At 39.9% G+C, this 27,048-nt stretch overlaps 1 protein-coding gene across 1 annotated transcript in view; it reads right to left on the reverse strand.

Annotated features, from left to right (window-relative positions):
• adgrv1 (adhesion G protein-coupled receptor V1) overlaps window positions 1–27,048 on the reverse strand; it is a 108,509-nt gene that overhangs the window by 11,447 nt on the left and 70,014 nt on the right. Inside the window, exons 89-92 of the mRNA XM_039620393.1 lie at window positions 19,079–19,195; window positions 13,477–13,655; window positions 9,986–10,143; window positions 4,075–4,196 (exon numbers count right to left, since the gene is read on the reverse strand). Coding sequence (XP_039476327.1) covers window positions 4,075–4,196; window positions 9,986–10,143; window positions 13,477–13,655; window positions 19,079–19,195 — 576 coding nt within the window. The remainder of the gene's footprint in view (window positions 1–4,074; window positions 4,197–9,985; window positions 10,144–13,476; window positions 13,656–19,078; window positions 19,196–27,048) is intronic.

Raw genomic sequence — 27,048 nt, forward strand, 5'->3', positions numbered from 1 at the left:
AAAGATTTGAGTAAAATTTTACACAGCATTTTGTTTTGGGGGGTTTTAAGTACGGCGTTTAAAAGTGACAATAGCAACAAGCTAAAGAAATGTACTGCTTGTCAGGGGTAAGACAAAGGGCAAGATGGCAAAATTAGAAAACTGAGATAATTAAGGAACAGCTCTCAGGTTTTCTGCACTTCTTTCAAAGTGATTAAATATACCTAACTGCATCAACTGCAAAAAGTGCTGTGTCTGCAGATTTTTCTGTGCTTTCTGCGCTAAAAGAAAAAGAGCTGTTTGACCGAAACCCTAAATACTTCCAGGCTTCACACAGCTAATTGCCTACCGCCTTCTTTTCCATAAAAATATACACATATCCTGTGTCCTATTTTTAGCCAGTGCCAAGGTTGAATGTGCAAGTGGGGGTTGAATTGAATTGTAATGAAGCATGGTCCTGCTTCACAGCTGTGAGGCTTCTGACAGCACGGATACAGTGACGTAGTGTTTATCGGTACATCGAACGTGCAGGAGGAAATAATGAGGGGTTGTGCTGTTGTGATTTGATTATTGTCTTCTATTTCAGCATGATGTGACTGACAGCTATGGAAAAGGACGGATCAAAGACTTGTAGAGAGAAAAGAAAACCCTGTGGCCTGTTGGCTAAAAAGTCACATTTTCCACAGTATAACTGCAAACATGTGATGTGTTTCACAGCTTGATTTTAACAGATACCCGGCTGGCAACAACAGGTTGTTTTTACAGCACCTAACCTAAGAGCAATGTGGGCTCTGCAACACACACTTGTGCACAGCTGTAACATCTGCAGCTGTTTAATGGTGTTCGGTAATCAGCAGTTAACATCAACAACACCAGTGAGGTAAATATGGAAAATTCTCCTAATGGAAAATTCACCGCATGAAGGAAACAAAAAAACAAAAAAAAACAACTCTACTTGACTTTGCAGCAGAGATGCACAGCCTAACAAATTCCAAGCTCACGGCAATGAAAACCTATGGGAAGGATAAGATGTTCAAAAATACACTGGAATAATAATGCTGGCAGAATAAGCCAGTCCTGTAGCACCGTGTCCTGAAAAATATCTCAGTTTAATTTCTTTAGTTAACCTAAAAATATCTCATATGGGTATGATTTCACAAAATCATGAAACGAAAGTAAGATTACTCTAGTTACCAAGTCATATCTGTTAAGAAATGTGACAATCATCATGTTTTGTTAAATCTTGCTGTTAGAGTGTTTGCGACAGAAACATTTTTAGTCTTGTGTGTTAGTATCACATTTGCTTTCTTTAAACCTTACTTTCTTTTTTCCATTTAGTCCCTAATGGAAGTTCTGCAGTGGCACAAAATGATCAATGAGTCCTCTCACAGCAACGCTTTTCCTCCATCACCGCTAAACAAATTAAATGTGCTCTAGAAAAACACATAACCCAAATCTTGCATACAAATAAATATGATTACAGCCATGTTTGGTACATGGTTACAACATCCTGACCTTTCTTTAGTGGTACTTTGTAGAAAGTGGGTCAGATGAGTTTGTTTACAGCTAATCAATGTCCTTGGACACAATGTACCTTTGGGACTCCTTACCCGTTCCACTTTGATAAATCCCTACTTCTGGTACTTTTGGTGCAGACCCCAGAGGCTGCTGTTTTAGCTGGAACTTTGTATGAGGCACGACTGAAAATCAATTGCAACAGTTCTTTTTTTTCAGATGACAGAAAGTTTGATAGAACTTGTCCTATCTGAAGTCAAAGTTAAGCTACATGTAAGTTGCTGAAATACAAATAGGGTAGCACAAAGCTCTTTTTAGCTGTACTGTACGTCCCCACCAAAAAGCCCAAAAGTCCTCATTTAGAAAGCTAAAGTGTTGTAAAACTACTAGTCATCTGCCAATTAGCATAAAGAGGAGATTAATCATTCTGTACATACAATCATTTTTAATCCTACAACTGTTTATAACTTGCATAGTTCACATTTCTGTATAGCTGTATATCTCATATTTCTGTATAGTTTTTTTATTTCATATTTATATCCTGTTCATAGCCTGTACATAGCTTGTACTCACTACAGCCTGTACATACTTATAGTTATAGAATATTCATAACATACTTCATACCGTGTACATTATAACATACCATAATAGACCCATTTCTGTAATATACTTACATACCTATATTATTGCTAATATATATTGTATATCTATATCACGGCTAAAGCACTTCTGGATGGATGCAAACTGCATTTCGTTGCCCTGTACCTGTGACATGTGCAATGACAATAAAGTTGAATTCTATGCTATTCTATTCTATTCTACTCTATTTTTTTGTTTTATTGTGTGAACGCATGTATGTTTGTGTGACAGCAGACATTGGAGGATTGGATGCTAAGAACTTTGATACCTCAGGGGCCTAATGAAACCCAAGAACAAATCAAAGTATTTAGAGAGGAAACAAAGGCTATTAGTCTGAAATGTTCCTAAGTGAGAGGATTTTTACCCAGGTTAAAAGAAAAATAATCAGAAAAGCTTTTTAACGTAACACAAGCAGAACTGAGGAAATGTATTTAAAAACTTGTGCATGTAATTTAACAATCACAAGTTCATTTTAAATAAAATTAAACTAGCTATGTGATGTCACAGGGATGGACAAACTATTGCTGCTCATGAAGAAGTGTCGAGTGCAACAATGACCATTGCTGCTGACATCACTTCACTTCAGTCACTGGACTAACAGGAGATGTTTACTTTGGTTAAGCGCTGTTGTCTTTAGCATGTAGATGCTACATATCAGCATGGGTTGTCACAGACCTCTTATGGGACTAGACAAGAAAGAAAACCATCAATTGTGCAAAACTAAGCACAATTGATTGAGAAAGCTTCATGGGCATCTTCTTAAAAAAAGACATTATGCATTAAACACTACTACAAAACTAAATCTTTGTGCCAGAAAATGTATGATTTAGTATGTTAAGTAAAATTGACAGAAGACAATTTAAAGCCAAGTAATAAAACTACTGATACGATGGAGCCACAGCTAAATCCTTAATAACCAGAAGACAAAAGTTTTTAAAAAAATGTCTCAGTTACATGAGTAAGCATGCATTTTCCTCACTAAGGACATAACTGAAGGCAGAAAAATCCACAAAAACTTGCACAATGTGTTCCAGAGTTCACGATGATATTGTTGCAAAGGTTTTACATTTGATCATTAATGACAGTCCTCATTTTGTCCAGTTTCTTTTGAACAGATGGAAATTGGTTATAGGGACTATATTTTTATTAAGCCTCTATATTGAAGCCCAACATCTACACTTCCCATCCTTATTTCTTTTTTTGGAATCCGCAGTGGCGTGATGCAGAGGCATGCTTGTGAAAATGATCTCACTGTGCAAATATTTAAATATGTACTCGACTGCATTTAGTGGTAGAGTAATCTATCTTGCATTTGAAATATCTTTACTTAGCTGCACTGACATCTGAAATACAGACCTGAGAGAAATAGAGGGAGTAAATAAACTATAAAAAGATGCAAACAAAGGGACCAAGAAAAGACAAAAATACAAATGGAAAGTGGAGAGATGGACAAACATGGCAGTGAGAGGCTTTGGTGAGATATGACACAGTGATAACCCTGCCTCTCTCTCTCCACGCCTGAGGCACTTCTTACTCTGCCTGTCAGATACATCAAAGCTGGCCTTCAAAGTGAACGGACTTCCCTTCATCATACCTCTCATGGAACCATCGAAATTAAAAACAACAACACTAAATAAACCTATGCATATTTATTCAAATATCGACATTCATATACTCTTACTGACTCTGCAGCATTCTCAAATTTTCAGCTACAGCAAGATTTAGCTCAGAGAGTAGCTGAGATTAGAGATTAGATAGGTAAAAACAATATCTTTCATAAGAAAAATCTAACCTGGAGAAAGAGTACACACATCGAGCTATAAAAAGAATTGCTTTAACTTTATAACTTTTAACTGTACTCCAATTACAACAAGAAGAAAACATATGCACAAACAGGAAACAAACAAACAAATAAATAAACAGAAAGGTAAATGATCTCACCAGCAGGCAGTTAAAGATGACGTAGAGGATGAGCATCCACAGGTACCTGTAGCCCATATGGAGTCCTGCCCACAACCAAACTAGGGAGACGAGCAGAAACAGGTAGAGGACCAGCGGCACCTCTGGAGCACAAGATAACAACAGGATAGAATGAAAACAACATCAGCACTGTTGTTCAAATATATATAAGCCAATACAATACACTATACATTACAGCTGAACTGAGATTCTAGATAGTATTTTATCGATATGACATTCTGCAATATGCATGTTAAAATGCATATTGCAGAATAACTACATGTACTGTACATTACATAGTAATTGATGGAGAATTAATATAGCTGCTGGTGTGTTATCATTTGTATTTAGATTCTATAGTTTCTTAATATGAAACTATATATGTTGTAGTGTAATACTCATTCTTCCAAAGCAAGGTCGGGTAAAAAGGGAGGAAGGGGATATAATTCAGGAGCTGTCTAATGAACCACATTTTACAACTCTAATACAACACTGATGCAGCGTTTCTGCTCCAACAGTTCTCTGACTCCCTGTGGTTTGCATGTGGATTTACATGGACTCAGATTAGAGACTCAAGCAACAGTGAGGAGACATATAAGGGAGGGTAAAAAGCCACACACTCATACTTGAGTATGCCAATAAGCATGCACGCACACATGCTATCAGAGCTGTACTCTCGATCCAAGCTTTATCCATTGAGCATTTGTGATGCCACTAATGCATTTAGGTGCCTAAGAAGGGCTGAAAATGATCTAAGAGACAGTGTGCACAATTCTTTTGTTTGTGCAAACAGGCAGCTGGTGTGTTAACATCTTCAGGCACATCAGATGTACTTTATACTTTAAGGGTGCAAAATAGAGACGATTGTCAACATGGAGAAACATACGAATGTTCGTCCTCATACGGAGGTGGAACATCACACATTCACCAAAGGGGGAATTATGGCTTATGATCATTTATTTTAAACTGAACCAAACAAAAAACACCCCCCAAGTTCTGAGAGTCCCACTTTGACAAACCCTGTAACAACTGTACATTGACACAAAGTGTACTGATCTCACCAATACGACTAAAAAGTGCATATTTTTAAAGGTCGTCTTAACGTTTGCTGCTTTTAAACTATAGCAGCTGGTCAACCTGCAGCCCACTAAGAGGAATACATCCTGTCACCTCGACTTCAAGATGTGATAATTCAAGAAAAAACCCCACTGAAGTAGGGACACACTTAAGTTAATTAAGTATGTCTGTCTTCGGGTCCTTACAAAGCAGAGAACATTTTAAAAAGGGAATGCACTCCATTATTACTTGCAAAAATAATTCTCTTAACCTGCTGTACAAAAATGGGAGGATATCTGTTAGCCTGCTCACCAACACAGGTGCAATGCACTAGTCAAATTTGGATGCTGTCAAAATAATATTCAAAACATATCCACATTACCAGCACCACACCCAACCTGGCTGCTAAGTATGTTGCAAATGTGGGATCTCAAATAAAAACACTAGGATGCTACCACCATGAAATTAAGAGTATTGCAACATATTGATGAGTTAGTTTTGCTTTGTTCAGATAAATACTAGCCTGACTCCTATTAATACTTAGCTAATATGCTGAGATAAATGTCTTGAAATAACATCAGGGAGAAGAGGACAAAAGTAAAAAAGCTAAAACAGTGGAGGGATTAAAGCAGGGTGTGACAAGTGAGTACTGAGAGACTTAAGCCTGTACTCAAATCATCAGCTGCTTGTTGTTGGCAACCAATACCGATTTACAGATATACAGATATATACAGATTTTTAGCTAAAATTCGGCTATAACACATAAAGTGCAGGGTTATTCAGTAAAGTCAAAGTCAAATTTATTCATATAGAACATTTGCACAGATATAGCACAAGTGCTGTACATTTAAAATAATCAAAGGAGATAAAAACATAGGAAGACATGACAATATTTAAGAAAAGAAGCATAAAATGAGAAGATTCGAGTCAGAAAAAAGACAAATAAAAGTAGTACAAAATCACTCTGATTTAAAAGCCAAAGAATAAAAGTGGGTTTTCAAATGGGTTTTGAAAGTGTCTAATGTTGGAGAGGTCCTGATGTGAGGGGGCAGTTTGTTCTACAGTTTAGGAGCAGTCACGGCAAAGGCCCAATCTCCTCTGTGCTTTAATCTGGACCTTGGGACAGCTAGGAGCATTGGATCCGCAGACCTGAATGATCTTGCAGGAGTGTACCAGTTCAAAAGATCGGAAGGGTATGAGGGTGCTAACCCATGCAATGCCTTAAAATAATAATGAAACGAATAATGAAATCTTAAAATCAATTCGAAAACTGACTGGCAGCCAGTGTAAGGATGCTAGTATGGGAGATATGTGGTCTCGCTTGCTCTGCCAGTTAGTAATTGTGCTGCAGTCGGCTACCTGATGACAGACTGACACTTGAGTAAAGACTCAGGTGTCAACAAAAGTCGAGGCAAGATGAAACGAAGGCACGGCTAGCTCTCTCAAAGTCTCTGAAACAGAAGAATGGCTTCCCTTTCGCAAGTAGCCGGAGATGAAGATGGTTTTGATTACAGCACTGATCAGCTTATCAAACGTTAGATTAGTAACTAACTCCTCATTGCATTTTCAAAAAATGTAAAAGACATTGTCATTAGGCTCACAATACCTGTGATGCTCTGTATATGTGTGTGTGTGTGTCTTGGAGTGAAAAGTGCAGGGTCACAGAAGATAAACATAATAAATTTTACAGCTACATGAGGCGTAAAAGCTGTTTTTACGATGATCTGAAGGGAACATCAGATTCAAAATTACACTGTTGAGTCACTCTACTTACAGTCTGCATGAAAGGTGTTATGTAGGACAGAGTGTACAGTTCACTTCACAAGTAGGATGGAAACACAGGACACGGGCCCAGGTTTGCACAAAAACCCCTCACTTAGGTGCCACATCCACCACACTGTCATTTCCACCCTGCTCTAACTTCTGCTCCCTATCACAAAGTATTTTTATTTATTTAGCTCTATCATACTTAGTGCTTTCTTCACTGTTGGCCTTGGTCACGGCCTCTGATGCATTATTATTTCACACTTCATCTCGGTTTGCCTTATGTGGACAAACTGTCTACAAACACGTGTAGGTTAAATAACTTTTTTCTATCTTCCATCTATCCATTCCCATCGTCTATCTTTCCAGTTTCTTTCTTTCTCTCTCTCTGGCTTTAGTGTGTCTTGCACGTCTGTCTCCATCTCCTCCCTCCCTGGTTAGACTTTTTCCAACCATGTAAGCACATTCCTGTCTGTGGACAGGGCAGAGCTCCCACAGTAAGAACAGGTTCCCAGAGCCGAGTTGAGACAAACTGCAAAATGCTGACTGCCTGTTTGGCTTTGTACCACTAAGTAGAAGCAAAGAGACTGTGTGAGTGTGCATGTGTGTGTGTGTGTTCATATTATGTATAAGCAGACATGAATTCATATGCAATCCTCTGCAAAAGCTTTGTGTTTCAGAGAAGCTCGATGATGTCATGGCTATCTTTCTTTCTGTACAACAAACGCACGCTGCTTTTCTCCACAGGCAAGCAGACAGGCTCAAGTTCATATTTGACCAGAGCAGCGTTCTTGGTGTGAGAAGACAAACTGAGAAGTGAGCATGCACAGAAGGAAAACAACCAGAAAGAAACTGGAGATCGTGCTGACATTAAGGTCACAGAGAAGTCACCAGCTGTAATAACAACAAGCAGGAGTAAGCATGTGTTGAGTGCATCTAGTTGCAGCTAGGAGTAATGACCAAAGGAAAAAAATAATACTAAAAACAAGATGATAATAACAATCAGCTGTTAAAGTACAATATCTAAATAAGCACGTGCTTTTCAAGGCCATTACTAATGAAGATATGACAAATATAAGCACGTGTCTAGCATACAAATAAAGCAGCAACACAGACTCAAACACACAAAGTAATAAAACAATATTAAGTAATTAAACATTATCCATCATTTATTTGTGTTTCCACACTGCTGACCAATCAATGCTAAAAGTGGAGCCAGGGAACATTAAGTGCCATAAAACTGGAACAATAATAGTTATTCATTCAACTAAAGTCTGGTCACTTGCGTAAAGTCTTTCATAAACATAAAGTCTTTCTAACACAAGATAAGGGTTCACTGTTGTGCTTCTGATATGCACTGTTGTACTTTTTGTTCGTTTATTATTTTTCGCTGCCCTGCATTGGCAGAACTCCAGACTCAAATCTGTTAGTTGGGAGAAACATAAACGAAAGCACCCCAACGCACTTCCTTGATTTCACTGACGTCAGAAGTTCTGCTATATTTCACAGTCCTGTGAATTTTACATGTGCGGTTCTCATAATCTTGCATGCACGCGCACAGGCACGCACGCACACACGCACGCACGCACACAGACAGACACAGCTTAGCTGTTAGCTTATCTCATCAGTTGTTGCTTCACTAAGGAATTTGAAAACATGCACATGGCGTTCATTGTCAAAATAGTTTCAGCAGTCCAGCAGGTTCTGCACGAATCTCAGCTGGCTGGGAAAGTCAAGGTTGAGTTTACTCTAAGTGCTTAATATGATTAGTTATCATTTGGATTACTGCAAAAGCACACACAGAGCCTGCAAGCAGTGGATGAATAACAGGGATAATTATTGATTGTCATGATTGTCATGCTGCTGCATAGTGCAGGATTCAGTTCCTGTTGTTTTAAGTCAACTCATACAACCTTTAAGTAATTCCAGGAAATGAGCAGAAGGGTAGCCTGTGTTTACAGCAATAAATATATTCTCCCATAATTGTTTTATTCTTCTTTGGACTTTAGACATATTGAGACACTGACAACAGTGGAGTACACTGCAAACACTGGAGTATACAATGTGCACTAAAGTATGTTTGTGTGCATGTTATGTTTATATGTGCATGTAGATATGTGCAATTGTGTATGTATGTACAGTATAGGTCAAAAGTTTAGGCTATTGTTAATCATCACACATTACAGAATCATATTTCAAACATAAATTTTTGTCTGATTTACTCTATTTTCTTTCGCTTGCCTCACAAAAAATTGCTCATGTGAAGTACGAATCCTACAGGCTGGCCTTTTGCCTCAGCCTGGTTTGTGAATGAGAAAGTACTGTTCCTTTTTGAATAATGCACACATACCTGCAACTCAGTAAAGCATCTACACTGCCCCAACACTCCTGCACAGTGTACAGGGCAAGTTGCTTGCCAGCAAAAGAACTGGCACTAATTCAGGCTTGGCTTTGTCACCGGAGAGCCTTGACTGAGCAAAACAAGCTAAACCCTGCTGATTCCCACTGATGGCCATTGATTGCAGCCCCGATGATCAGCAAGTAAAGTGGTTTGGCTGGATCTTCATGTGTGGCCAAAGGGACTAACTGCACTGTATAAACAGTGCTGATTCATGCGGGTCATAAATCTATGATGGATGTGTGTGTGCAAACAAGAATTCTGAATAATCTACAAGTTGGAAATGTACAAGTTTGCAGGCGTATTACTACATTGTACTGATGGGTGTTTTTGTGGGTGTTAGATAACTGAAAGTTTGCACTTTCTGCAAAAACCCTAAATCTGTTTTTGTCTCGGCAGACAGAGACAACAGCAGGGAGAGACAGTAAACTGGAAAATAGGGGATGAAAACTTCTGCCCAAAATAAGGGTATGTCGTTTGTAGTTTCGTTCTAGAGTGACATCCTAGTGGTGTTTGTACATGTCCACGAAAGCAAGAAATTGGGTGTGACTGAGTGTAAATGCAGATGTAACTCTCATGATCTCTTTGTGGTAAAAGCAAGTGGTAAAATAATCAAATCTCTGCTTATGCATACATTTATATATTTGTGTGTGTAGTCACATATTTGGTTTCTACCTGTGCTGTTAATCCGTCCGCGGTAAATGTCATCGTAGGCCTTCCACTGCTCAGTAACTTGGTAGACGTGGATGAATACAACCACCACAGCAACAAAACAGATGAGAGGCACCAGCACTGCCGTGCACAGAGCTACATAGATGTTTGGGATAAAGCACCTAGAAGATAAGAAAAATACGATGAAAGAGATGAAAGATACAGTTACAAAAGTTACGATAAACCATCTTGCGACTAGCAAAAAATCAGTAGTTTTTTGATGACTGCACTGAATTATTTTTACATTCTCCAAACAACTTCAAGTACTTGCAGCAACAAGCAGGTTCCACAGAGGTTGAACATGCAACATTCTCAACCTATGAGCTGCTTCTTTTGACTGCAAGGTGACTGCACGGGTTATCTGGTGGGAGGCAATTTATCTCCAAACAGTCAGGGTCCAACTCACACCAGCTGCAATTACTCTCAGACAGATTAGTGAAGGTGTGCAAATAACTGCTGTCTAATTTATAAAAGCAGACAGACTGGCGACATGTTGCAATTAACCTGAGTCATTTTTTTCTAAGCACAACTTCTCTGCAACACATCTCTTTGGAGTGGGGGACTTGACATAGCTGGTTGCCATCTGGTTGTATTGTAGTTATATTTCTGTATAAGAGCAAAATGTTGCAGGCTACACGGAGTGTCGTTTTGCTGTTAAATCATCATTTTGCAGCAACTATGTCACTATTTGTTATTTCTGTTTCTGTTGTGAGGTTCTGACTAGATTCTGAATGTAAGCAGTTAATAAATATTTCTGTTTAATCTGAAATTCTGTGTTCATAGGTGGTAACAGATGCACATTTGTTTGCTTTTTTGTTTCTTATTTATAACAGTTCAGTGCTGTATTATGAAAAAGATTGCATTAAAGTGCCAGCTTGACCCCATTCAGTTGCAAATTGCTGTCATTCACTCTGTCATTCAGTCTTCTTGCCATTTTTTTCCCATTTTGACTCACCAAAGTTGCTTTGAAGACAAAAATTGACTTCAAGTGGTTACTGACGTGGTCCTCGTCTTTAAAGCAACTATTTCAAAGGTAAGACTGAGTGAGATTGCAAGTTCATTGCACACGGCTGCAATAATTTTGGCTGCTATTTCCAAACAGTGATCCTTTGTGTCACCATAGCATAAAGAACACATCTATCTCACAGATAACTTCTGGAAAAACTGAGCATATTAAACTGCTCTATATTTAATTTAATTTAATCATAACGCAGCTATTCTTTATACTTCTTTGTGACACATCTGACACAACCACCAATAAATCCATCGCCAATTATAAGAATATGTATCAGTAGGGGTCGTGTGATTTCCACTGTTCATCCTGCATAACAGGTAAAGAAGAACTTTCTTTGGCGAATTATTAATACAAAATTTTTAAAAATGTCAATAAGAAGTTGGTACTGTCAGTATTATACAGTCTATCTCTGTGCTGTTTTCCCGGTGAACTTCTTGAACTACCTTCTCAGCATCTTTCAGGCATGTTTATCTTTATTAAAGAAAACTGCGATTTTCCTCAGGGAAAATCAACATCCTCGACATTTGTTGCCAAACAACTAGAAAAACACTCATGTGACCTCAACCTTTTCACAAAACACATTCACGCTCTGGTTTGGTGGGAGCATCAAATCAGGCAGGACTTCCGCATGTTTGAGTGATTACAGAAAAATAATTGGACCTATGCTAGTCACAACATAAGATGAGCTATGCCAAATAAAGCACTGGATCACCCTGTCACAAAAAGACAGCCAGGGCCCTAGTCTAAATACAGTGGGAAATGGACAGCTGTACTGTTGGGGCCTTGCTAGGGGGATGACCGCTAACTATAGTGAAAGTCTCACAAGGATGGGAAATCCCAGGGATTCCTGAATTGAATGAAAAAAACATTACCCAGGGGTCTAACTCACCCACGTCTAGGCTTGAGGGAAAAGAAAGAAAGTGAACCATGCCTTTCATGGAGGGTTTTCATCCAAACGCTGCTGGGATTTTCTTTTGAATGAAATCCACAGTAAGATGCTATGTTACCACTCTATGATAACATTTTCACTTAAATCATGTGATCACAAGACCCAAAGTTTGGACGATGAAACTCGAGATATAAAAGGGTCAGAATATTCATGAGTGTAATCAATCTCAAACAAGACTCATTCAAAACAAAATTTAATGCTGCTGAAATTTTTATGACCACTTTTGCTGAGCAGTTGTCCATGGGTGGTGAGAGAGGATTAAATGTTAAATTTGGCTTTTTGTTTTCCTCCTTTTAATCTAATAATGCACCACATATGTTCCACAATAAAGATTAAAAAAAAGGCACAAACCACAGGGACATTACAGTCACTCACTGCCTCATAATGTGATAACCATCAGAAGAGGGAAACCCTTAACATGCTCAATGCACATAGCTGGGGTTAAGTACAAGCTGGTCTATATGAAAGACATGTCCCAGGACAACGGTCATGATAGAGGCATGGAAATGGTAATGCAGTACTTTACACCATTCTACACTTATTTATCCATAAATCTTCATATCTCTCTACTACAGCATGAGTATAGTAGTGAAAAGCAAAAACCCTGCTCCCATAAGCAATTAATATAAGAATGCAGTCTAAAAGATACAAAGTCTATTGACACAAGGTGTGAGCTTAACACTTTTGTATGCAAGCAAGGCGAAACTGAAACAAGTAGAGTGTTGAGAAAACAAGAGACTAGCTTTTAACACCGAAGAGGAGAGAGCGAAGGAGAGAAACAGAGCGAGAGAAGGAAAAGAAGTGAAAAGCTGCCTTATTTCCTCAAAGAGGAAGGTGTGCTCCTGGGAAACTGAATACTCCTCTATGTCCTTAAATCTCTCCTGTATGCGCTCACTGTTTCACACTCCCATCCACAGGAAACACCCATAGATACTTGATCCCAAGGATAACAGGCACACCTTAGACCATTGACTTATTATAGATGTGGTTTAGGAGTTTCAGCTTCATACTTCTTTGACTATAATTGAACATTTGTTCACAAATGAAAGACGTGGAAGACGAATGCACATAAGGACACAGGCAACTCACCTGCGTTGGGACCTTTGTACGTGTTTTTTTACACAGTGATTTCTTCTATTGTTTCTGTGCTTTAGGTAATTTAAGGGAAACGGCTATATAAGGCTCTGTATGGTGTGATTTCTCAAAGACTCCGCCTCCGAGACTCAGGTTTTTCAGTGTGGGGAGAGGCATGCAAACAAACATGAGACGTTCATTTATTCAGTCATTTGGTTGGGCAGGCTCACTGACTCTGTTTGCTCTACCTAGTCTGAAGTGGAATTTCCCTAAGCTTAAAAAAGAAACTGAAATCACTGTAAATGACTCATACCAGTTTAAAAAATACTCTCCTAAGTGTACTTACGATTCACTGGATACATGCCATCAGTTCAAAAAGACCACTTGTGTGTGTATTTACATGTGTTGCTAACTCACACATCTCCTTGCACCAGTCCATATACAACATGTATGTTCCATCCAAAGCCACCAAGTAACACGATGACCAGGACGACGATGACCAAAGCAGGAAGTCCCCACCCCAGGAGGAAGTAGAGCAGGTATCGGCGTTCTGTGTGCTCGTCATTCATCACAAGCACTTGCCAGAAGTTCACCGCCTGGGGAAAACAGTTTGAGAAAACAACTTATTCACAAGGATATAAAAATAAAAAGCAACTTTTACAGACTATGAAACGTATCTTAAACCTATCGCAGTGCAATAAATAAAAGGGGGAGAAAAGACTCGACATCTTCCCCCTTGAGGATTTTTAAACCTTCCTCGGTTGTGTGCACATTTGGTCTTTATAGTCAGTAAAACACAAAAACACACATGTATATCCATCCGCATATCACACCCAAAAATATCTATGTTTGCTTAGTTATCTAGAAGGCTTTCATAGTCTCATCTATCTGGTTTGCTAAGCTATCCACTGTTGCATAACCGGCTTATGTGAACACCTGTTGACAGCAAGCAGACAATGTCTTATCCTCATGTGAAGCACACGAACACTTCATTTTCTCTTTCACATTTCGCTCATATATGGTGCGTTACGGACTGTTTAACAAGGTTTTATGCCATCTAACATGCATAAAATACAAAATTCTATAAAGTATTACATTATGCAACATGAAAAAAAGGAAATGCTATTAAAGTTTATGCAACAGGTCAACAGCTGTAATGAATAACAGCTGATAATGTCTATCTGTTTGCAGGCACTCAAGCAAGACATTTGCACAGAGGAAGAGGTGATGCAACTAATGACACAAGGTCAAATGATGTTGACCTCTCCCTATGATTACTCTGCTCAACCTCTACCGTAACAATGTTGTATAACCACTGACCCAAAAAGACCTTGCTTCACAACCACACAAACATGAACACAAACCCACAGACACAGATGCAGCAGATGCAGCAAACAAGACTGTAGGGTTCCCGTTGTGTAACAGCTCGACTCCCCTGAGATAATACAATGATGTCAGTCAGATTCAAGAAGTGTGATTCACTGGCTGTAAGAAAACTGCAGTCATTGTGGTACAGTAAAGGGATTATGGGCAACTTTGTGCTGAGCTGTTGTTTTGCAGTGGCTCTATCACTCATGGAGCCACAATAATAGGTTGGCTCAATCACATCGCAGAAAAAATGCAGTATTTTTTAAATATTTACTTCCAGTTATGTTTGATTGTGCAGATCATGTTGGGACTATGAGCTATGAGCTATATTTAGTTTCCGCAGTGCAAATAAAGCCAAAACCACTAGTTACCACTGAAGGTAAATACCAGTTGTAAATTGGGTGAAATAAGTCACATGAACCATTGGTGTTGTATTAAAAGTCCCAAATGACTGCATGACTAATTGGCGAGGAAACAGGACAGGCATTATCACATAAAGATATTATTTAGTAAGCTAGAGATGTGTCATCCTGGCTGGCTGTTGGCTTCACTAGCTAGCTCAGGAAAAATCCTAGAAATCCTAATCCTGATGCCTTTAACTCTTTGTACATTTATTTAATAATGTGCAGATTTTTAGTAAGCTGATGTTAACTGCAAACCTCTGCATTCAACACATAGCTGCTCTGGTGACCACATTATTGTGTGTTTTCAGGCTTTATGCCAGTGCATATTCCCCTGATCAGGCTTTGGACATGCCCGTTCTCACTACTCTCAATTACACACACTCACACTGCTATTATTGATTCAGGTCTTTGTCATGCCCTGAGATGGGCTGCTGGCGCCCACTCATATCAGCCACTTATCTGAAAGCAGCTACCTGATATGAGGGAAACTTGAGTGGTGAGACATCACTGGGGTCAATACAGAGATGTTGGTGAGGATGGAAGGGTCGCAGTTCCCCGCATCAGTGAAAGCCAAGGTGGCGGTAATATTTTTCTTGTCAGCTACATTCACAGTTAGAGTTGACATTTATGAAATAACAAGATTTTTTTTGAAGGGGTGTTAAAGAACAATGCCATGGTCCTGGCCTTTACCTTGTATTACTTTTTCTTCCTCTCTTCCTTTTGTCCTGCTTTGTTTGCCTGTCTTTTTTAACACTTCCTTACTTTTGTAACATACCTGCCTTTTCTATCACGCATTCTGGCTCTCTATTTAAATTCAACCTTAACGAACAGGGCATGTTATGAAAAAAACAAATCTGTGAGTGAGTATATAAATAAAACAACAAAAGCCTAAGTGTTTTTTCTTCATGCTGCATTAATCCTCCTATTTGAATTCCTTACAGGGTGAATCACTGTTTGTGTCCTTCACTAGATCCAGTCAGCTGTTACCCTACTAACTACTACCATGTGTGTCTAAAACCAGCTTGCACGTCACAACCAATTTTATTTGAGCTCCAGATCTCGCCATCCAAATTCTAACACCGCTTAAGCCACATGAAAGCCTTCGGCCTGAGACTTTATCCCTTAAAATCTCTCAGAAGTCATAGTAAACAATCAGATATGAGAAAAAGCCCACTGCGTCCAACACGTACGCCGCTGCATGGTTCCAGTATTACCCTGCTGTGGTCAGCTTATTCCAGAGGTAATCTTATAATACTTTACCAATAACATTATTACATGTTATGTTCTCTGTGTAAACACTGGTTATGTTCACGTACACATGTCACATGTTGTAAAAGGTTAAAGATTGATGAGAACAAAGCAAATGTTATACAAGAGAAGAACAACAGGTGGGAAAAGATGGGTAGATGGGGAAGTTCATTTAGGGATACCATTCCTATGTGACGGTGTCTTTGTTACTGTGAATTCAGTTGGACTCATAATAACATAAATTGTGATTCATGATGGTGATAAATCATATTTCGCTTTTTAAAAAAGCACAAAAAACAACAACAACTGAGCCTGAGCCTTCAGCACAGTCGTTATAGCGAGCACTGTCATCAAGTGGATTGTTTGGAAGAATTACACAACAAATACATATGAACGACAAAAACAAATAATACAGATAAAATTATTGTCTAATGTCTGTCAAATCTATTTAATCAGGTTATATTTCAAAAATTCCAAATAAATAAACAAACATCCACGGAGTTCCTCTATTACGCAACTACCTTTGTTTCTTGTCAGTTCGGGACTCGTTAGGAGGAGGATTACTTAGGAAAAGGGTTTATCACTGTAGCAGCAGCACTAAAGCTGCTGATGAAATCTCTCCCTGCATTCCTTTGCAATTGCAGCAGGTCATAAGTCATCAATAAACTCTTTCCAGGATTACAGTTACGTTAAATGAGATTTTATGCTGCAGGTTTCAGATACCATTCTATGCTTTGCGTCTTCATGTCCCTAAAAATCCTGGGTGGCTTTGGTGTTGACCAATAAAACGTGAAGAAAATAAGAGAATAAGAAGGTCTTGTTAAGAAGGGGCTGTTTAGGGCCCAGATGGGGTAAGGTATTGTAAGGTGATCCTGGGCAAAGGGCATGCCAGTGCAGTGTACTGGTAACTTTATGACTGCCCCGGTACATGTGGTAAAACAATAAAATTTCACTGCCTGTTGCACATAAATCAAATGCCACACGTATGAAATAAAAAGAAAGAATAGGAACCTTGGCAATTCCAAATTATGAGATAAAATAAGCAGGAGGAAGGTGGAGAATCATATTTAAAGAGACAGCACAGAAGTCCCAAAGGACCTAAGCTCGGTCATTCTCGACCACAATTGGTTGCATGTCCCATTTTGACCTCGGGACTTCCAGGCGGTACTCATGGCACAGATGTTTCTGTATGCTATACCGGCAACTTGCTTATGGCAAGGGGAAATTTCATTAGTGCCTCTGTGCTGTCTTTCAGTCCAGCTTTGCCCAGCCACTGGTAGGTCCTCCTCCTCCTCCTCCTTCTTCTTCTCCTTCTCCTTCTTCTTCTATCTGCTGGTGCATACCGTGCAGGGGCCTGTGGAGAAGGGTTGTTCTCCTTCTCCACTTCTTTCTTGGGTTTCTACTGCCTGAGGTATTCACTAAGCACATGGTCTGTTGTGGCTATTTTCCTGATGTACTTGTGGATGTTTGTTGTCTCATCTTGGACTGTGGTTCTGACACTCACTAGTCCTGGGCCTTCTTATTTTCGCTTAGCGTACAGTCTCTCTACAGGTGCTGGATTTGGGGTGAAACCCACCATATGTGGTCAGGAGCCTCCTTGTCTTCATGTCAGTGGCTTCTACTGCCTCCTTTGGCCAGTTTATTATCCCAGCAGGGTATCTGATCACGGGCAGGGCATAGGTGTTGTTCTTCCCATTCAGCGGACTCCTCAGGACTCTGCAGGTACTTGGTGGTTGCGGCTTTCTTAGGCGCCTCTTCGTGGTTCCCATTTGCCTGTGAGATTCCCAGGTACTTGTAGCTGTCCTCAGTGTCTGCAATGTTGCCTTCTGGTAGTGAGATCCCCTCAGTTCTGAGTATGTTCCATCTCTTTGTTACCATCTGCCTACACTCCAGTCCAAATGACATTCACATTCACATGTCATTGCTATAAATCCTATTGTTGTGGATCAGTGAATCGATGTGTTGTTCACTTTTGGCATACAGCTTGATGTCATCCATGGCGCCTGATGATTGTTCTATTCCGTAGTAGGTATCTGTAGCCAATCTTGTCAATGACTGGGGGTTCAGGCTTATGCAGCACTAGTAGACACTTGATGGTGACATGTGCTATAGGCTTGAAGTTGGCCTCTAGTGTTGTTCGCCATATCCCCGTTGAGTTCCTGATGAAGGCTCCAAATTGTTTTGCCAATCTGGTATTCCTAGCCAATTCCTTTTTGTGGCCTGTTTATGTATTGAGCCATGTGCCACTATGATGTCTGACAGGAGCTTCCACATGGTACTGAGGCAGGTAGTTGGAATGAGACTGGTCGTTTCTGGGGATCCTTGGGGTTTAGGACTGTCTGGCCTTCGGTTAGCTATTCTGGGTGTCTCTCATCAATTAGCAGCTGGTTCATTTGTGCTGCCAAACACTCATGGAGTGCAGTCAGCCAGTGGGCATGAATCATGTCAGGTCCTGATGCTGTCTAGTTCTTCATACTGGAGATGGATGTCTGCTACTCTGATGGTCACTGGACAATCACAGGTTGCTGTAGTTTGCTCTTAGGTCCACTAGCCACTGAACATTGCCTTTATGGGTTGTGTCCTGCTTCCATATGCTCTTCCAGTATTGCTCCATCTCCAGCCTTGGTGGGGTAGTTCTTATACTGTTCCCCTGCCACCTAGAGTATGCCTTGGTTCTTTGGAGTGGTTTATTCTCCTGGCTTCTGTCTCTCTGGCATACCTCTTCAAGTGAGGTCAGCTGCTCTCGCACCTAACACTCCTTCAGTCATGCTTGGTACCCAGTCTTGGGTGACCTTACGTCCTTTCTCCCCCTTGCCGTAGCACTTGTGTTGTACCTCATCGATCTCCAGTTGAGATAGCAGTTGCTTCTTCCAAATGTTGTTTACACAAATGCAAAAGGCAGTTACAGAAAGATACTTTTTTCCACTTGTCAGAAATCAAAAGTGTTATTTTTTTTTCTCCTCACATGTATCTAGTGTTCACTGTGAACCTGTCATTACCTGTATGAGCATCCAAAAGAACTGACTGAGATGGAAATAATGAGAGAAGAGCGCCAGAGTAGCACAGCTGTCCTCTGAAAACACTTGGCCACGGAAAGCTGACACCAGGAAACAAATCTGCAGACAAACATGAAAAAAGGAGAAACACACATTTGAAATTAAGTATTGTCTTTAACTCAACTTTTCATCCTTGTGACTATAAAGACAAAGCAACAAGTTTTCATTTCAGCTACTGCATATGCACATTTTGCACAATACAGTCAGATTTTGCATGCCTGCCAAACTGACACCCACACAGGTTGAGTGCAGTGTCAGCAGTCCACATTGTGCATGAGGCCATTTACTGCCTGTTATATAGTGTATACATTTTTAAAGAAGACTGCAGGACTCCGATATGCACACCTCCCAAAGAGAGATATCCCATCCTGCAGACCTGTTACATCACCTTGCAGCAAGCTCTGCAGGCGGAAGGAGAAGTAAAAGCATCAACAACACTGATAAATATGTTTTGTCATATCGTCCCTTCATCCCACACACACACAAAGAATGCAAAAATGTGTGGGTGATGCACGTTAAAAAAAAACAGCTTGTGGAAAGTGTGCATATGTGTGTGTGAGAGAGAGAGAGAGCAAGAAAAGGCAAAAGAGACAGCATCAAGGGAGAGAGAGTTTCATAAGCATGAATGCATTGGGGCAATAATGCAATCTATAACATTAGAGGCAGGATTGTGTCGAAAACCCCATGAGGGCAGCACAAAATACTGCTGCTCTGTTGTCCATCAGAAAGTTTTATTAACCTCTAGTGCCAAAGCAACCGGGTGATTGTTACATAACCTGCAGCCTGTCGGATCACTGCCAGTGCCATGGACCAGATAGGGGGTGAATGGACGACAGCAGGAGTTGAGAGATGTGGGAAGAATGATAACTTGGTCTCAAGTGTTGCCTACATTTTACTCATTATTGTCAACAAACAAGTAGCAAAAATGGCTTTAGGTAATAAGAAAGGTGTCTACTGAATAAATTTCAATTTTAACTAGCATCTAATCTTTGAGTAATTAGGTCTGACTTTAACAGTCACAGTTTTTACAGATCAGATACCAGATACAGATATCTACCTCTCTGAAACACCTCAGTGTATACTGATACTACAATATACATTATATATAGACCGTGAGCTTTAGTAAGCCAGTAGCACTCTGCGGTTTCATTGATTTTATCACATCAGTCCGTACAGTCACCACATAAGCATGGTGAGACCTGTTTTCCAAACTCATCGACCCACAGCTTATACTTGTTGTCTTTTAGATGACACCACAAATACTGCATGTTTAAATAGGCTGATGTCATGCAGTCACTTCTCGAATGTGTTCTTTATAGGTTTTCCACTGAAATTTTGGTCGGTCATATTTTCTAACTTTTTGTTAACCTAGGAAATCCCAAAATGTCCATTTTTGGATTTTCCAGCACTTCCCAACCCTGTCTGCATCCTCTTGCTGAGCTAGAGGAAAAGTCAGTCCCTATTTTAAGGAAACTAAGAATCATGAGTCACTTTCTGATTGGTACTCCAAGCCCTGGAGGGTGTGTATGTGGATAGGATGGCATAGGAAGGAAATTCGTGCATGAGCTACCTGGAATCGTGCCTGAATCAACAAGCTGTTTGGGTAGCTTATGGGAAAAAACAGGGTTGTGTATTTTTAGCAGAGTTATGCTTATGTCGCCTAAAAGCAAAATTATGGGGGGAAATTACCAAATGCTTAAAATCTGCAAGATATAAAATCATGAGCCAATGTGATGTAGATATACACATTTGCAAACACACCAAGGTTATAACTTAGTAACAATAAATACAAAACATTCTCTTTAATGCATACTTCAGTTGATTAGCAGCTGTGATAGCATAGGTAATATTGTTTTCACCTTGAGTGTGTGAGTTTGTGTGCATCATCATGGCAAAATTGGAATAGATAACTTTTTTTGTAAATAATTTAGCGGGTGTTTACATGTTGAGACATTGGAGCTGTGATTGTGTAGCTAAGGTGCTGCTTTCACCATGTGTGTTTGTTTCATCACAAATGATGGTCCAAGAGACACCACAGAGGTGATTCGAATATCTGGGAGAAAACTGCAAACATGCAAGATAAAGTCACAAAACTTCACTAGTACGTAGCTGGAATCGAAATAAACAACCTGCTGGGAGATGGGTGTGGCCTGACCATAGGTACTAAGCAAAGAGTGCCAGAGCAAGGAGGGCAAGAGTGACTCGAAAGTATAGTTACCTCGTGTAATAACGTGTGGTCCAAGACCTCATTGTCATCTTGGCTATGTTCATTGTAAGAGTGTCATGCAATAATACAGCTTTGACCAATGAATCCACACAAGTTTACCATAGCCTTTTGTGAAATAGCTTAATAGTCACAGGAAGTGAACCTAATGGCAGGCAGTGACAAAATGACAGGTACAGAGAAACAGCTATGTATGGGGGGAAAGGCAAAGGACTGAAATGAACATATGCAGCGATTTGAATAAACTCTCTAACAGGTAACTGCCTCTTAGAAATGCACGAGGCTCTGTGTTTGTGTTCTGTTCTTGTTCTCAACAACAGAAGCGAGGTAAAAGCAACCACTCTGAATAAGTTAAAGATTTGATTTGATTAGAACTCGTCTGGTTTTTATCTGCCTTGTCAAACAGGCATTCAGTAGGTAGTAGTATGGACAGATACACACAAGCACATGAAGAGCAGGCTCTCTGTTTTTGCTTTTGTTCTCACTCTATTGTTACCATTCAACAGGGACATATTAATACATCGCACTTCATATCGTGTGGTTGACAACTAACTTTTATGTAGAGCACTGAATCAAAGTTAGTTAAATCTGTCACGACTTGCTGTGGTTTTGAGTTTCTGAGGTGAGTTTTGATTCAATTTTGAGGCTCATATGTTTGAGCTTTGCTCCTTTTGTATCATCGGTTGTACTGCTGATAAATTTCCTTTATCTTCCTGGTCTGTGTACCTTCGTTAGGTAATATTTATTTAATTCCCTTTTGTGTTCTGGTCTCATCTCTGTGTTTTTTGTCCTTCTGTACCACCTGTGTGAAGTTCGTCTCGCCTCCCCTTTCAGTTGTGTCTGTCTTCCTCTTTTATTTTGGTTATTGTTGTTCTCTGTGTTTTTGTGTTAGGTTTCACTTCCCTCGTCTCGTTTTCCCGATTAGTATCAACTGTCCTTACACCTGTTTCATCTCCCCTCGTTACCTGCGTATGCATATCTTGTCTGAGTCTCCCCTTGTCCTTTGTCTCATAATCCCTAGTGCTTGTGTGTTTTCTAGTTCCATGTCTCCCAGGAGATTCTTAGCGTTTGGATTGTTTGCGCCTGCTTAGCCACTGTCTATTTTGTATCTTAGGTGAAGAGTTCAGCATTAAAGCTGCTTTTTGAGTTCATGTTCTTTCTCCCAAGTCCTGCATTTGAATCCATATCTTGCCTGCCACACAGCCGCACCCTGACGCTTACAGTGTTTTAATTATTATGATTACTCCCCTTATTATGTGGCCAAAGAAATTTTATTAAACTTGATGAGAGGAGTGATCATTTGGGTAGTAGTCACTGTTCAGATGGAAATCTTATAATGGGATTATAGCCAACTGTCAGAATGGTAATGAATCACTGGCTACATTAAACACAAACTATATTTATATTTTTTAATAGGATGCCTCTGTTACAGGGCTCAGTTTGTCATGGATAGCTATAACTAATTAGCTAACAGAAGTTAGCAAAGAAGGTACGAATGTCATTGTTCAGTCCACTCGCAGTGTGACCTACCAATATGGAATAGGTTGGTAGAGTAAGAGGAAGTGACAGGTGTGGACGTGAAGTTTATCAGATAGTTTATAAGCTACTGCTCTGCTTTTTGTCTCCAGGCTCTTTTTCTCCCTGTTGTGTAACACACTGGGAGTCAACCTGTCTAGACCCTCAGGCTATAGACTTATTCACAGCCGACACTGGGAGGTGATACAGGACTCTAAATACAAGTCCTGTCAGTGAGGTCTGTGTTATGTGTGTGCTTGCATGTTCTTGTGTCTGATAAAACAGGAATCACCAAAGCTCACACACATCCAGCTGTCCTGGTAATCGGTTGCCCCAGTATACAAAGATACAATTCAGGCATGCAGTTTTTTTCCACAATATAACTGAAAATTAGTAAATAAGAAAGAAAATTAGACAAAAAATAATACAGAAGCAGCTCTTCATCCACAGACTTTGTCATCAGACCAATGACGTTGAGCTTCAATAACTATTCATTCATCGCTTTGGCTAAATTTCCAAGAAATGTCAGAAAGCTCCCATTTGTTTTGTGGCCTAGAAGCACCCCATTCACTGCTGTTATTGTGCTTTGTTTTGTTCCTACTGCCTTGGGAATAATTTTACTTTCACTGGACAAGATGTAACCACATTTTTGATATGTAACAAACTGGCATAAAAATAACTAAATGCCCTTTTTCATGAACTTTTCCTAACAGTCTAAATGATACAGACAGCAACATCGTCAAGATAAAGACAAAAGAACACATAATTTTTTTTTTTTAAATGCAGCTGGAAAAAATATACAGTGCAAAATGCCGCCAAAAATACATATTTACTTGTTAACACGACAAAGGAGAAATCCTACAACATCAAACTGCACAGAGGCAAAATATTTAGGTGCTGTTGGCTGCAGCTCTAATACTCGCAGTGAGTTGTGCAGCTGATCGATCGCCCTGTATGCTGAGCTAAGGATGCATACTAGGATGGCTAAAAATAGAATCTGCCATATGCATTACATCACTGATGGAGTGGGGTCTAAGCTGTCTGCCAGAGTATCCATCTCATATTGTGTCCCAAACACTTAACCTCTGCGTTCCCCTGCTCCTCCACCTCCAGCTTCCCTCATCACATCTTTTTTTTCCTTCTTCCCCCTTCTCCCACCCCATCCGCTGCTCCACCCTTCATCTCATCTCCCCCTCCTCTTCTCTCGCCTCCCTTCTCCTTCACCACCCCCTACTCTCTAACAGCTACCGGTCTGATCTAGCTGGCTCCAGCATCAGCCTGCACCCTGGGTGTTTCCTCTTATGCCTTTGTTCAGAAAGAGCTTAAGAAAACAAAAGGGGAAAAGAAATATATAACGTTACCACTTCACTCTCATTTCCATCATAATTTTCTCACTTACCGTGGACCAGTTTTATTTCTCTAATCGCAATCATTCATACCTCCTCATCTCACAAACATCCCAGAAACACCTTTCTAGAATATGCAGAATTGCATCAGTCTTTGCATGCTGCAGCCCCTCAATTCATGCACATGTGCTTTTTTTTAAATGTGCTGATACATATAGTGCAGCCAGTTGCAAGAAACAGGTGACACAAAAGTGGCTGAGAGGTGGGTTAGTGGGCCAGTGTGTGTTGCAAAGAAGAAGAAGCGATTGAGCATTTGCTGACATGACACAGCTTTATAAAAATACTGAAAATGATTCCTCCTACTGTCACATTTTCAGAGTAGCACGCTTGCTTTTTAAAAAAAGAAACTATTTAAGTACTTTTGCAACTTAAAGCCTCTCTATGCGACTCACAAAATCACATATGCTCCACATGTCTGATAATGATCAGCTACTTCAAGTGTGTTCGTGGCATGTCCAGTTACCTAAGGTCTGAGGGAAAAGTAAAGTTCACAGGTGTTTTGGGTTGAATCTTTGGTTGGCACATACTTGCCGAGCCAGCTGTTAGCAAATAAACACCCACCCTCTTTGTTCTGTTTCACATCCAAACAGCCACAACGCTGCAGCTACTTGTGCTTACGTGAGGACACACTGCAGTGCTGTAATTGGGTGTATGTGCTTGCACGAAACAGGAAGGGATGATATCAGGAGCGTCCACCGTGTATTTTGGGATCAACTGATATACTGTATTTCCAGAATAAACAATGGTATGAGAGCCTGCAGGTCTCAGGCTTTCGGAGGCAGAGGTGATTCAGCAATAGGGGACAAACTCAAAAGCTGTCAACAAATTCACAGTGTCATTAGGGTCATTATGTAAAGTCTGGGGAATGTGGAAATCCAGGCTTGTTTATGCTGTTTCTTTGACTTTGTGAAGACCCCCCCCCCCCCCATTCATACAAAAAGAGAATGAAAAATGTCAATAGATATCAATACATATACAATCTATTGAAACTCTGTTGAAACTAACCACATTGTTGTTTTTGTTATTGCTGGATCTTTTTGTCACTGCTTATTCTATACTCACACAGGTACCAGCAATAATGCTAACTCCTCCATACAGAGGATTCAATAGTACCACCCACATGAAGCAGTTTTAGCTGCATTCCTAACAGGCCTCCTCTTTCTCCTATTTAGTCTTCAATCAAAGAGCCTCAGTACTGCTGGAAACTGAAGCTGCCTTTGATCTCAACAGGGCTACTTTAAAGAAGTCTCTTGAATGTGTTTCTTCAACATCTGGTGAGAGGAAATCTGGAGACCAGACAGAAAACTCTCTGCAAGCAATGGGACACACACACACACACACACAGATTCATACACAGCTATAAAAACATTGTAACCAGCTGTTCAAGGTCAGCTCCCTAAGCTCACACACTCAATGGGTCTACTTTGCCCTACCACCAACCTCTGTGTGTCCCACAGTGCATTCATGATGTGGGTGTGATTCAGCCCTCAAACTGACTTATTCAGTTTACTGCCATGGTTTGACCAGTTAAGACATTTGCTTTATGTTATTCTGCATAAACAGATGAAATCTCATACAGCAAAACATCAAGGAGGCTAAAATACAGGTCAAGTTGTGTTCTATTCACAAATGTTGAGAAATTCTCTGTGTCGCACAAAGTCTACTCATTCACATCTGATTATGACAAGCCCACCACGAACAGTCTTTCCACGCTTACCTGCTTCTTCCAGATGAGCAATATTTCTATGGTTGGGGATAATTGCAAGTCTAATTACAGTGATCACAAAGCCTGCAGAAACCTACGCTGACCTTCTTAAGCTGTTTCATTCATTTCTGTCTAACAAGCCATTGATTAAGAAAAGTGATTGATCTGGAGCAGTCCTCAGTGTGTGGCAATGGCTGGATGTAAAGCCAATCAATTTGTGAAAACTCTGGATAAGATATTGCTTGCTCCATTCATGCTACTCCTGCCAGCATATCTATCATATACTCTGCTTTGGTGTCTCCCTTTGTAATTTAGACTTAATAAGACCAACTGCTGTGACATCACGCATTTAATAAAGTCTCAATTGGCCCTTTCTATCTAACTCAATAAATTATGACTAAACAGGTTGCTTGGAACTTCAACTTAATCTTCGGGTTGTAATTTAACTGGGGACTCTTGCAATTTTTGCAAGGTACTTGCAGATTGCTAGGATATAAACAATATCTTGACTGCACACTTTTTAACTGGCAGTTAAAATTCTGCCTAATGAGGAAACTTGTTTACAACTTACATTCCACAACAGGTGAATTCATTCAAAGAAAACTGAGATGAAAATGTGATTCAAACATGTTCCCTCCTGTGCCTGTGAAGGATTTTCTGTGGGCTCCAAAAAGCTCTAGTCATAAATATGAGCAGAGCTCAGGGAAGTCATTGATCAGAAACTTCATTCACCGCTGCTGTTGAACTTGGCTCTTGTTATGGAGCTACAGTGACCCCTACAGGTTATTGTGATGGGGGTTTGGTTGCTGAGCCAAAGTTTCTAAGGCAAGGGTTATGTGTGTATATTGGGGGGAGTGGGTTAAATGAGGGGGTCATTTCTTAACAAGATCGCAAACATTTGTGTTTACATCACGTACGCCCGTCTGAAAATTTCCATGATCCATGGACCATGGAAACTTTTAAAAAAAAATAATAATGTGAGTTTTCATCATTTAAAGCTCAAGTTATTAAATCATATTCAGGAAAAGACTGTAATTAGACACACATTACAAACAAACTGCCA

This window comes from Oreochromis aureus, linkage group 12 (genome assembly GCF_013358895.1).
Source record: "Oreochromis aureus strain Israel breed Guangdong linkage group 12, ZZ_aureus, whole genome shotgun sequence".
Classification (NCBI taxonomy): domain Eukaryota; kingdom Metazoa; phylum Chordata; class Actinopteri; order Cichliformes; family Cichlidae; genus Oreochromis; species Oreochromis aureus.